Genomic DNA, 11859 nt, shown 5'->3' on the forward strand with positions numbered 1-11859 from the left:
AACGACTAATCAAAACAGCCTTTCCCATTTTCAACCAAAAACTGCAGTCTGAAATGGCTTTTGCTTTCTAATTGACTTACAACGTGTAGCTGGGGGGAAATGTCGGCGCTTTCCCAAGGACACTTTTCAGGCTGTAAACTTTCTTTGTTGGAGAAACTACCAAGTTCAAGGGGTGCCTTCAGAATCCACTTACCCGATCCTTCATCCTCCAGCTCTGAGCTAAGGATTTGGAGCCTTCAATTTTCTCACAGTGCCTCTTTTTCATAAAAGCCAAAGGTAGGTTCCAGTCTGTAAGATCAGCCTCATCTTCCTCCCCCAGGCCCAGAAGAGGCGACTGCAGCATTTCGGACTCCATCAGTGGGGAGGGGTGGGGAGTCCTTGGCAGCAAGCGCTCAAGAACCTCCAGCCTTAAAACTAGCGTGTATCAGAATTGGTGAAATAAGAAACAGAAAACGGGAAATCGAAAACAAATGGATGGAGAGTGCGGAGACCCTTACTCAGGCAAAAAGTCTGAGCTCCTTATCGCTAACTCTGAGCGGGAAGTGGGGAGGTGGGGGCCGCTAGGAAATGGGGTAGCCCAAGAAGCTCCGCAGACACACACCAGCCCAAGTCCCAAGCCACTGGCTGCTCCTGAGGCTGCACGTTTCCAGAGGGGCTGCGAGCGGAGCTGCCAAAAGCGTAAGAGACTTCAGCCCTCACGATGACCCTGCTCTCGGCCTCCAACGCCTCAGCAGCTCCGAGGACAGGCAGGCCGCTCTTGGTGCCGGTTCGCCCACTGGGCCGACGTCTCCGGCCAAGGGATTGGGTTCAAAGGGCCCTGGGTCTCCTCCAGCCACTCTCAGCCCTGCGGGTCCCGCACTCGTCTAAGCTGCCGCAACCAGAGCCAGGACCGGCCCATCGTGCTCGCCCGCACCCGGTTCCTCAACCTCAGGTCCGCGCGGCCTGGCTGGTCCTGGCCTTCAGCCCCGAGGCTCTCTCCTGCCTGAGAACGAGTCCTGAGAAACGGGCGACACGGAACCACGGAGAAAACGGACAATGAGGGCTTATTGGATCAGGGGAGCTTTGCCCTCTGGTTTGGAGCTACAGGGAAACTCATCTCATCAGCACATCAAGGAGGACGCCATATTGCCAGGACCCAGAATGCATCGCGGCCTACGGCGTGGCCGACAGACCAAACCTCCTCAGAGCGTTCTCGCCGCGCCACCCAACAAGCAGCGAAGGAAAGTGAGTCCCTGACCTCATTACCTCGGTTACCGTAATTCCATTTTCCCCTGTTAGTCGCCATTTGTTCAGTAGAGGCGTGTTATTAAAGTCAGTCCTACAAATGAAACTGTCGGTTTAATTTATTTTTCAAAAAACATTGTTGTTATAAATGAAGCTACATGCTCCTGAAATTAAAGGAATCAACCGCCTTGTTTCTTCCAGATTTTGAAAAGCGGCAAAAGGAAAAGCTTTGAAAAGCTTCAGGAAAAAACACTGATAATATTAGAAAATATAGTACTTTTTTTTTTTTTAGTGTAGTATCTTCCACAGTGTCAATCAGATTTTCTCTTTTTCATAGAAAACCAAGTGAAAAGCTGGGCGCAGTGGCTCACGCCTGTAATCCCAACACTTTGGGAGGCTGAGGCGAGCAGATCACAAGGTCAAGAGATCGAGACCAGCCTGGCCAACATGGTGAAACCCCGTCTCTACTAAAATACAAAATTAGCTGTGCGTGGTGGCGCACACCTGTAGTCCCACCTACTCGGGAGGCTGAGGCAGGAGAATCGCTTCAACCAGGGAGGCAGAGGTTGCAGTGAGCTAAGATCAGGTCACTGCACTCCAGCCTGGGAGACTGAGCAAGACTCTTCAGATGAAGAAGAGTCCGAAGCAAGATTCGATGAAAAAAAAGTTCATCGAATACAATTTTTTGTTTAATCTGTTTCGTTTGCTGAGCAGTTTATCCTTTTTAAATTTTTTTTTCCCACTTCTTGGTAGTACTAGTTTATTCTTACTTTGATATAGCTTCACATGCAGACATCTAAAACTCTACATTTCTGTGCGCGGAGGCAAGCCTCTTGTGTGACTTTCTCTTTTCAATTCAGGAAATTTGGCTCATTTACTTTTTTTTTTTTTTTTTGAGACGGAGTCTCGCTGGAGGCGGGTGGATCACGAGGTCAGGAGATCGAGACCATCCTGGCTAACACGGTGAAACCTCGTCTCTACTAAAAATACAAAAAATTAGCCGGGCGTAGTGGTGGGTGCCTGTAGTCCCAGCTACTCGGGAGGCTGAGGCAGGACTCTTTGCCAGGCTGGTCTTGGACTCTTGACCTCAGGTGATCCACCTGTCTCAGCCTCCCAAAGTGCTAGGATTACAGGCATGAGCCACCACGCCTGGCCTCAACAACAACAACAAAATGTTTAAATTAGCCAGGCATGATGACATGCGTCTGTAGTACCAACCACTCAGGAGGCTGAGGTAGGAGCATCGCTTGAGCCCAGGAGTTTGAGGCTGCAGTGAGCTGAGATCGAACCACTGCACTCCAGCCTGGGCAATCAAGCAAGACTCTGTCTCAAAAAAAAAAAAAAAAAAAAAAAAAAAAGGCAGAATAACCCTTGGCCTGCCTGAACAGAGTGGGAGCACCTTGTCCTACAATGTAGAGACCAGATGACTCCTTCTAGCCCTAAAACTTGGACTGTTTGACAAATAGAATTACAGATACAGCAAAGTGAGCAAGAGAACAAATATAAAAACCTGAGTGTTGGGGGCAAATATGACAGAAGGTAGGAGTGAATGCAGGGAGAAATGCAGGGGAAATGGGAGTGGGGGTTGCATAAATGGCTCAGATATATAGCCTTTACCAGGAAGAACTAAGGCAGCTGGATATTCAGTCTCAGTTCAGCATTGACCCGCTGCAACTGACCTAATCTTTTCTCAAAACAGAAGACCATCACAGCTGAGGCATTCCATTTGCAGGCAGAATGGGCAGCGTTCCATCCTGCAACATCGCCGCTTCTCTGCTAAATCAATCAAGGGCATTGAATGTGTTTTGTCATCAAGAATCAGGAGCAAGACTGGAGGTCAGGGAACTTGAGAAAACCAGGTGCTTCGCTGAGCTGTTGTTTTCCACGCAGGGAGAACAGCCAACTCCGGTCCTTTCCAGAAAAATCTATGCTTAGCTTAAAGGAAACCAAAATAGACATGAAGAATGTTGCTATTGTCTGAGCATCATGACTCTGTTTTTAGTAAAACCCAAGCCACTCCCCTCTGCAGGTCAGATGTTTTGTTGACAATGAAGTGAGAAGAGGAAGGAAAAGGAGGTAACGGGGCCGCAGCATCACCTTCAGCTGGGAATGTGAGGCTGCCAGGAAACCAGCAAGTCTGTCTCCCCCTCTCCACCCGTCTAAAAATATGGTGGTATTTATGCATGTGATTTTCACCTTCTACAGCACACCTTTCTATTTTATTCATGATTTTTTTAAATAAAAAGCATGTAGATAGATTTAGCAGAAACGAAGTTATTCCCATTTTTAAGAGGGTCCCTGGGTAGCATAGGGACTGTGGTGAAAAGTGCCTCTTACTGAATAAACTTCGCCCACTGTCCACATTTCTTCCTTCAGAAGTGAGGATTTTTGCATAGCCCCAGCCTTAAAAAGCCAGCCAAGGAAAACACGGCAAAGACAGAGCCAAGAAGGAAATGCATCAGGGAAGGGACTGCCTGAGAGCCCATCATAGAACTGGGACCTGCACCCCAGCCTCTCCTTCCCACCCTGGGCTGTTTTGCAAAGGGCAGTGAAGAGCCTCTCTGGGACCCCTGGGATGTGGAGCAAGACAAGGGCAAAGCAGCTGGGAGAGCAGGTGTCCAGGCCCAGTCCCCACTGGGTGGCCTTACAGCCTGGGCTCCCTGACCGATGAGTCTGGATGGACTCGGGGAGCCATCTGCAAGGCTTGACAGCATCAGACACTGCTGTCTATGGCCCTACGGATTCTTTGTGGAGAAGGGATGAAGGTCAGTGTCCATTCGAGGTCAAAAATCCCATTATTGGTAGTCCCCTCCTTCCTCCCCCAGATCCTAAAGATAGAAGCACAAAGATGTGGTCTGTACCTATGCGGATTTTAAAAGAAAAAAGGGGCCAGGTGCAGTGGCTCATGCCTGTAATCCCAGCACTTTGTAAGGTCGAGGCAGGCAGATCACCTGAGGTGGGGAGTTCAAGACCAGCGTGGCCAACATGACGAAACCCCATCTCTATTTAAAAAATGCAAAAAATTAATCGGGTGTGGTGGTGCATGCCTGTAATCCCAGCTACTTGGGAGGCTGAGGCATGAGAATCTCTTAAATACAGGAGGTAGAGGCTGCAATGAACCAAGATCACGCCACTGCACTCCAGCATAAGTGATAGAGTGAGACCCTATCTCAAAAAAAAATAAAAAAGAAAAAGAAAAATGGGGTAGGGGAGGAAAGCTTATATGATTGAGACTATATTGAGAAAATGTATTATCCAGTAAATAATATGCAAACTGGACAGGCGCAGTGACTCATGCCTGGAATCCCAGAACTTTGGGATGCCAAGGCGGGCGGATCACCTGAGGTCAGGAGTTCCAGACCAGCCTGACCAATATGATGAAACCCCGTCTCTACTAGAAATACAAAAATTAGCCAGGCGTGGTGGCATGCACCTGTAATCCCAGCTACTCGGGAGGCTGAGACAGGAGAATCGCTTGAAACCAGGCGGCGGAGGTTGCAGTGAACTGAGATCGCACCATTGCACTCCCACCTGGGCAATAAGAGCGAAACTCCATTTCAAAAATAATAATAATAGGACGAGCGCAGTGGCTCACGCCTGCAATCCCAACACTTTGGGAGGCCAAGGCGGGTGGATCACGAGGTCAGGAGATTGAGATCAACCTGGCAAACACTGTGAAACCCCGTCTCTACTAAAAATACAAAAAAATTAGCTGGGTGTGGTGGCGGGTGCCTGTAGTCCCAGCTACGCAGGAGGCTGAGGCAGGAGAATGACGTGAACCCGGGAGGCAGAGCTTGCTTGCAGTGAGCCGCGATCACACCACTGCACTCCAGCCTGGGCGATAGAGCGAGACTACGTCTCCAAAAATAATAATAATAATAATAATATGCAAACTGAAATTTTGTAACCTTTCATTTTAATAATCTATGAAAATACAAAGAATGTGACCAACTGTCTCTTTTTAAACTCCCCATTTGTTATTTTATGTAACATAAAAATTTACATAACATCAGTGATTCCCAAGCTCTCAGCTGAACAGTAGCTCCTGAGGGGACAAAGGTAGCCCAACCGTTGCTTCTGCTTTTCATAGGCAGATTAGAGAAATATGCCTATAAGTAAAATATGATAATCCTAACACTTAGTGAGTATTGATGGGGAGCCAAGACTTTTTCCTGAGAATTCACACTGGTAACCCTCCTAATAACCCCGGGAAGAGCTTGTGTTTTAGATCCACTGTATCAACAAAGAAGTTGAGACACACAAAGATTAAATAACTTTCTCAAGATCTCTCCACTGACCAGGGCTGGGCGAAGATTCCAAGCACGGCCGCCTGATGCTGAGCCCAGACCCTCGCAATGAGTGGCACAGTACCCAGCGTGGGGCAAGAGCGCCCATCAGCCTGTGAGTGGCAGCCGGGGCCCCTCCAGCTCCTGCTTGTGCTGGGAGTCACACAGGCCTCGGTTCCAGTTCTCACTCTGTCATTTCCTTGCCCTGAGGCTCTGGGAGAGGAGCTGGACTTACCCCAGCCCCATTTCATCTGTAACACTGGGAAACTAGTCGTGTCTATTTCACAAGGATGTTGTAAGGAACACTCATGAGCTGCAGACTTTGGTCAAAGGTGGACTAGACATAGCACAGTGGTCCCATAAGATTACAAGAGAGCTGAAAAATTCCTGTCACCTAGTGAGGCTGTAGTAGTCATAATACTGCAGCACAATTACTTTCTTTGTTCGTTTGTTTTTGTTTTTGTTTTGAGATGGAGTTTCGCTCTTGTTGGGGAGGCTGGAGTGCAGTAACGCGATCTCGGCTCACTGCAACCTCCACCTCCTGGGTTCAAGCGATTCTCCTGCCTCAGCCTCCTGAGTAGCTAGGACTACACGCAGGTGCCACCACACCCAGCTCATTTTTGTATTTTTAGTAGAGACGGGGTTTCACCATGTTGGCCAGGCTGGTCTCAAACTCCAGAGACCAGAGTCGTGCTCAGTTGAGACAGAGTCTTGCTCTGTCGCCCAGGCTGGAGTGCAGTGGCGCAATCTCAGCTCACTGCAAGCTCCGCCTCCCGGGTTCACACCATTCTGCTTCAGCCTCCCAAGTAGCTGGGACTACAGGCGTCCGCCACCACACCTAGCTAATTTTTTGTATTTTTAGTAGAGACGGGGTTTCACCATGTTAGCCAGGATGGTCTTGATCTCCTGACCTGGTGATCCGCCCACCTCGGCCTCCCAGAGTGCTGGGATTATAGGTGTGAGCCACTGCACCTGGCCAGCTATACCACTTTTTATCTTTTATACCATATATTTATTGTACCTTTTCTTTTTTTTTTTTTTTTTTTGAGACAGAGTCTCGCTCTTTCGCCCAGGCTGGAGTGCAGTGGCCGGATCTCAGCTCACTGCAAGCTCCGCCTCCCGGGTTTACGCCATTCTCCTGCCTCAGCCTCCCGAGTAGCTGAGACTACAGGCGCCCGCCACCTCACCCAGCTAGTTTTTTGTATTTTTTAGTAGAGACGGGGTTTCACCGTGTTAGCCAGGATGGTCTCGATCTCCTGACCTCGTGATCCGCCCGTCTCGGCCTCCCAAAGTGCTGGGATGACAGGCTTGAGCCACCGCGCCCGGCCTACTGTACCTTTTCTAAGCTTAGATATGTTCAGATATACAAAACCTTACCATTGTGTTATAATTGCCTACCATGGCCGGGTAGGCAATTATAAATCCCCTCCCCAGGGGATTTCCCAAAATTAAGAAAATAAAAGTTAACCAGAGGAATCGGTGTTCTGATTTTGTGAATTTCCTTTTTTCCTTTTCTTTTGCCACATATATGTTTTCAAAATTGTTTGACATTAAAAAAAATTACTCTGAAACATTTTGAAAATAAAAGATCATCGGTTGGGTGCGGTGGCTCACACCTGTAATCCCAGCATTTTGGGAGGCCAAGGCGGGCGGATCACTTGAGGTCAGGAGTTTGAGACCAGCCTGGCCAAGATGGTGAAACCTCATCTCTACTATTATAAAAATCAGCTGGGCGTGGTGGCGCATGCCTGTAATCCCAGCTACTCAGGAGGCGGAGGCATGAGAATCACTTCAACCTGGGAGGCAGAGGTGCAGTGAGAGGAGATCGTGCCACTGCACTCCAGCCTGGGTGACAGAGCGAGACTCTCTCTCAAAATAATAATAATAATAATAATAATAATAACAACCAGGTGCAGTGGCTCACACCTGTAATCCCAGCACTTTGGGAGGTGGAGGCGGGCAGATCACTTGAGGTCAGTAGTTCGAGACCAGCGTGGCCAACATGGTGAAACCCTGTATCTACTAAAAATACAAAACTCAGCCAGGTGTGGTGGTGTGGGCCTGTAATCCCAGCTGCTAGAGAGATTGAGACACAGGAATTGCTTGAACTCCAGAGGCGGAGGTTGCAGTGAGCCAAGATTGTGCCACTGCACTCCAGCCTGGGAGACAAAGTGAGACTCTGTCTCGATCAATCAATCAATAAAATTCCAGATGCCCCAATTGCACCCATTTCATCACCATGTTAGAAGATGGCAGCCCAGAGTCAGCCTGGAATCCCAGGTGATTCCATGCATAGCAAAATGTGAGAGTCACAGCTTCGTCCTGTATTCTCAACCATTGTGTTAATCACATACAGGGAGCTTGTTTCCAGTCCACCTGGGCCCTGAAGGCAGTGGTAAGGTGATTTTCGGAAGAGCGAGATTCAGTCAAGCCTGGGAGAATTCATCCAAGCTGCGTGGACTCCCTGAGCTATTGGTCAGGGCTGGGTCCAAAGCTGGGAGGGAGCCACTCAGAGAGGGTTTGTCAGGGGCTGGGTTGGTCTCCTCCTAGGTGGCCAGAGGTCCTGCTTCCCCTGAGGCAGCCCTGGTTCTGACTCATTGCTCTGGCATAATTATTAATAGCGTCCTCTTACATTCTCAAAGATGTTCTGATATGGATGATAAAACATAGTCACCCTACCTTGTATCCACTCCCATGGGACCCTATACATTGTATTTATTGCATTCATCACTATTCTAATTAAACATTGTTTTAATGTCGCTTTGCCCTGCCAGATAGAAGCTCCACAAAGACAGGGATCATGCCTGTCTCATTCTCCATTTTACCCCCTGAAGAGAGCCAGAGACTGGTATGCAGTGTGGGTACATAGTATTTGTTTTTTCGTTTTGTTTTGTTTGAGACGGAGTCTCACTCTGTTGCCCAGGCTGCAGTGCAGTGGCACGATCTTGGCTCACTGCAGCCTCTGCCTCCTGGGTTCAAGCCATTTCTGGCTAATTTTTGTATTTTTAGTAGAGATGGGATTTCCCTATGTTGGCCAGGCTGGTCTCAAACTCCTGACCTCAAGTGATCCCCCGCCTCTGTCTCCCAAAGTGCTGGTATTACAGGCTTAAGCCATCATGCCTGGCCCAGTGTATGTCGAATGACTCCAAAAAGCAGGACCCCAAGGAGCTACTGCTAGAAGCAGAAACAGGAGCAGGCAACACACAATGGCAGGGAGAGTCTGAACAGCTCAGACAGCCCAGAGTGAACACCAGCCCCAAGGCATGCTGATGACTCTCTCTGGCCACAGCAATGGGATGAACCCTGAATGGAGGGAACAGTGGGGCAGGAGGCTGACCTGGGGAGGGCCTAAAGGGACCCCTATGACATCCCAAAGGGAATGGCTGCCCAGAAATGTAAAGGACAAAGGCTTGGGGTCATGCTGCCCTAAATATTAAAAGAAAAGTGAGTGGCACAGTGGCTCATGCCTGTAATCCCAGCACTTTGGGAGGCCGAGGCGGGCGGATCACCTGAGCTCGGGAGTTCAAGACCAGCCAGACCAACATGGAGAAACCCCGTCTCTACTAAAAATACAAAATTAGCCGGGCATGGTGGCGCATGCCTGTAATCCCAGCTACTAGGGAAGCTGAGGTAAGAGAATCATTTGAACCTGGGAGGCAGAGGTTGAAGTGAGTCAAGATCACGCCATTGCACTCCAGCCTGGGCAACAAGAGCAAAACTCCGTCTCAAAAAAAAAAAAAGAAAAAAAGAAAGAAAGAAAAGTGACTTTGTCTTGCACCTTGGCTGCCCCCAGTAAATGATGTGGAATATGGAAACATCCTGGCCTGTGTATCTTTGCTTTTATTTATCTCTGATTATTTCCTTGTATTAGCCAAGCTATGCTAAGTACTGGAACAGTAACTCTCCAGCCTCAATAGAAGGTCATTTTTCACACATACAGTAGTTCAGTAGGTGTTGGGGGCAACCTTGGGGGCACAGACCCACGAAGGGGAGCACAAGGTTTCCATTGCCCAGGTCTGGCATTTATGTCACTTCTGGCTGCATTCTATTGGCCAGAACTTGATCACATGGCCATAGCTAACTGCAAAGGACACTGGGAAATATAGTCTGACTATGTGGAAATAAAAATAAATGCGACAAATAATGAGCTACAAGATTTCTTTCTAGAAGTGAAAGTAAAAGCCCAAAAGGAGTGTATTAGTTTGTAACCCAGCACGGTGGCTCATGCTTATAATCCCAGCACTTTGGGAGGCCCAGGCGAGAGGATCACCTGAGGTTAGGAGTTCAAGGCCAGCCTGGCCAACATGGTGAAACCCCGTCTCTACCAAAAATATAACAATTAGCCAGGCATGGTGGTGGCAGCCTGTAGTCCCAGCTACTGGGAGGCTGAGGCAGAAGAATCACTTGAACCCAGGAGGCAGAGGTTGTAGTGAGCCAAGATCGTGCCACTGCACTCCAGGCTGGGCAAAAGAGCAAGACTCCATCTCAAAAAACATAAAAATAAAAATAAAGAGTGTCTTAGTTTGCTAGGGCTGCTGTAACAAAGTACCACAAACTGGGTGGCTTAAAGCAACAAGCGTGTTGCTCTACGGTTCTGGAGGTCAGAATTCCAACATCAAGCTGTCAGCATGGTTCTGCTGCCTCCAGGCTCCTGGGAAGAATCTGTTCGTGCCTTAGCAACCTCCGACATGCCTCGGCATGTGGCTGCGTCCCTCCAACCTCTGGCTTCATGCTAACAGGGCCTTCCATCTCCCTGTGTGTCTCTCCTCTCATAAAGACAGCAGATGGCTGGGTGCAGCGGCTCACACCTGTAATCCTAGCACTTTGGGAGGCTGAGGCAAGTGGATCACTTGAAGTCAGGAGTTCGAGACCAACCTGGCCAACAGGGTGAAACCCTGTCTCTACTTAAAATAATAATAATAATAATAATTAGCCGGGCGTGCACCTGTAATCCCAGCTACTTGGGGGCTGAGGCAAGAGAATCGCTTGAACCCAGGAGGTGGAGATTGCAGTGAGCTGAGATCACCCCACTGTCCTCCAGCCTGGGCAGACAGAGCGAGACTCTGTCTCAGAAAAAAATAATAATAATAATAAAATAAAGGCAGCACACACACCATCTTAACTTCAATTACATCTGCAAAGACCCTGTTTCCAAATAAAGTCAAATTCACAGGCACCAGGATTAGGACTTGGAGCTGTATTTCTGGGGGACACAATTCAACTCAGAGCAAATCAAGGCAGGGAAATTTTTTTGAAACAGAGACTCGCTCTGTTGCCCAGGCTGGAGTGTAGTGGCGCAATCATGGCTCACTGCAGCCTCTGCCTCCCAGGCTCAACGGATCCTCCCACCTCAGCCTCCTGAGCATCTGAGACTGCAGGCATGCACCCCCACATCCAGCAAATATTTTTTGTATTTTTTGTAGGGACAAGGTTTCGCCATGTTGCCCAGGCTGGGCTCAAATGATCCTGCCACCGTGGCCTTCCAAAGTGCTGGGATTACAGGCGTGAGCCACCACACCTGGCTGTGAACTTTTTACAGATTCCTGAGACACTCCCCAATTCCTTCCGAAAAGATCATTCCAATTTGCAAACGAACCAGCCTGAGGGCACTGTATCATCCCACCTTCCCCAAACCGAGTGCTGTGTTTTGGTTTTCTTCCTTAGCCTTATTTATTTTTTATTTTACTTTGTATTTTATTTTACTGAGTCAAGGCCTCACTCTGTAACCCAGACTGCAGTGCAGTGGCATGATCGCGGCTCACTGCAACTTTCAACTCCTGAGCTGAAGCAATCCTCCCTCCTCAGCCTCCCACAGTGCTGGGATTCCAGGCCTGAACCACCACACCCAGCCTTCCTTAGCTTTAAGATCTTGATTTTTGCAAATCTGGTAAGGGAGCAGTGGTATCTAATTTTTGACTAGAAAGTTTAAAAGTGCTTGGGAATCATGTCGCCGGTTACAGCTGAAGGATGGTGCCCAGGCAGGACGAAGCGTTTGTCGGGCCATGAGTAGCCATCGCAGGATGCAACCCAAGCAGGGAGTCAGGAACATTTCACTAGCTGTGGTTAGATGCCTGGGTCCTAGCTCTCTGCTGGCAGAAGACAAATATCAGAAGGCAAAGAGGACAAAATATTCCATTTGTCCATCTAAAATGAATGTTTCTAGCAAGGAGGCCTGGATGGCCCTCTGCAGACAGCCCAGCTGCTGTGGTGCGTTTTGTCTGGTTTGCTTGTCACAGCGGCAGCTTCCATCTGATGGCTGCAGAGGAGGAAGGTGGCGGCTGACGCTCAGAATGAGCCATCCCCAGTGCAGCTCCACGAGGCTGGCGGAGTGGGGGGAAACGGCGGGGGG

General features: G+C 48.9%; 1 protein-coding gene across 1 annotated transcript in view; it reads right to left on the reverse strand.

Annotated features, from left to right (window-relative positions):
• RPTOR (regulatory associated protein of MTOR complex 1) overlaps positions 1-1148 on the reverse strand; it is a 424190-nt gene extending 423042 nt beyond the window's left edge. The window contains exon 1 of the mRNA XM_017879553.1: positions 194-1148. Within this exon, the coding sequence (XP_017735042.1) occupies positions 194-355 (162 nt within the window). The 5' untranslated portion in view covers positions 356-1148. The remainder of the gene's footprint in view (positions 1-193) is intronic.
• Between the last annotated feature and the right edge of the window lie 10711 nt (positions 1149-11859).

Source organism: Rhinopithecus bieti, unplaced genomic scaffold (genome assembly GCF_001698545.2).
Source record: "Rhinopithecus bieti isolate Rb0 unplaced genomic scaffold, ASM169854v2 scaffold_9899, whole genome shotgun sequence".
Taxonomy (NCBI): Eukaryota; Metazoa; Chordata; class Mammalia; order Primates; family Cercopithecidae; genus Rhinopithecus; species Rhinopithecus bieti.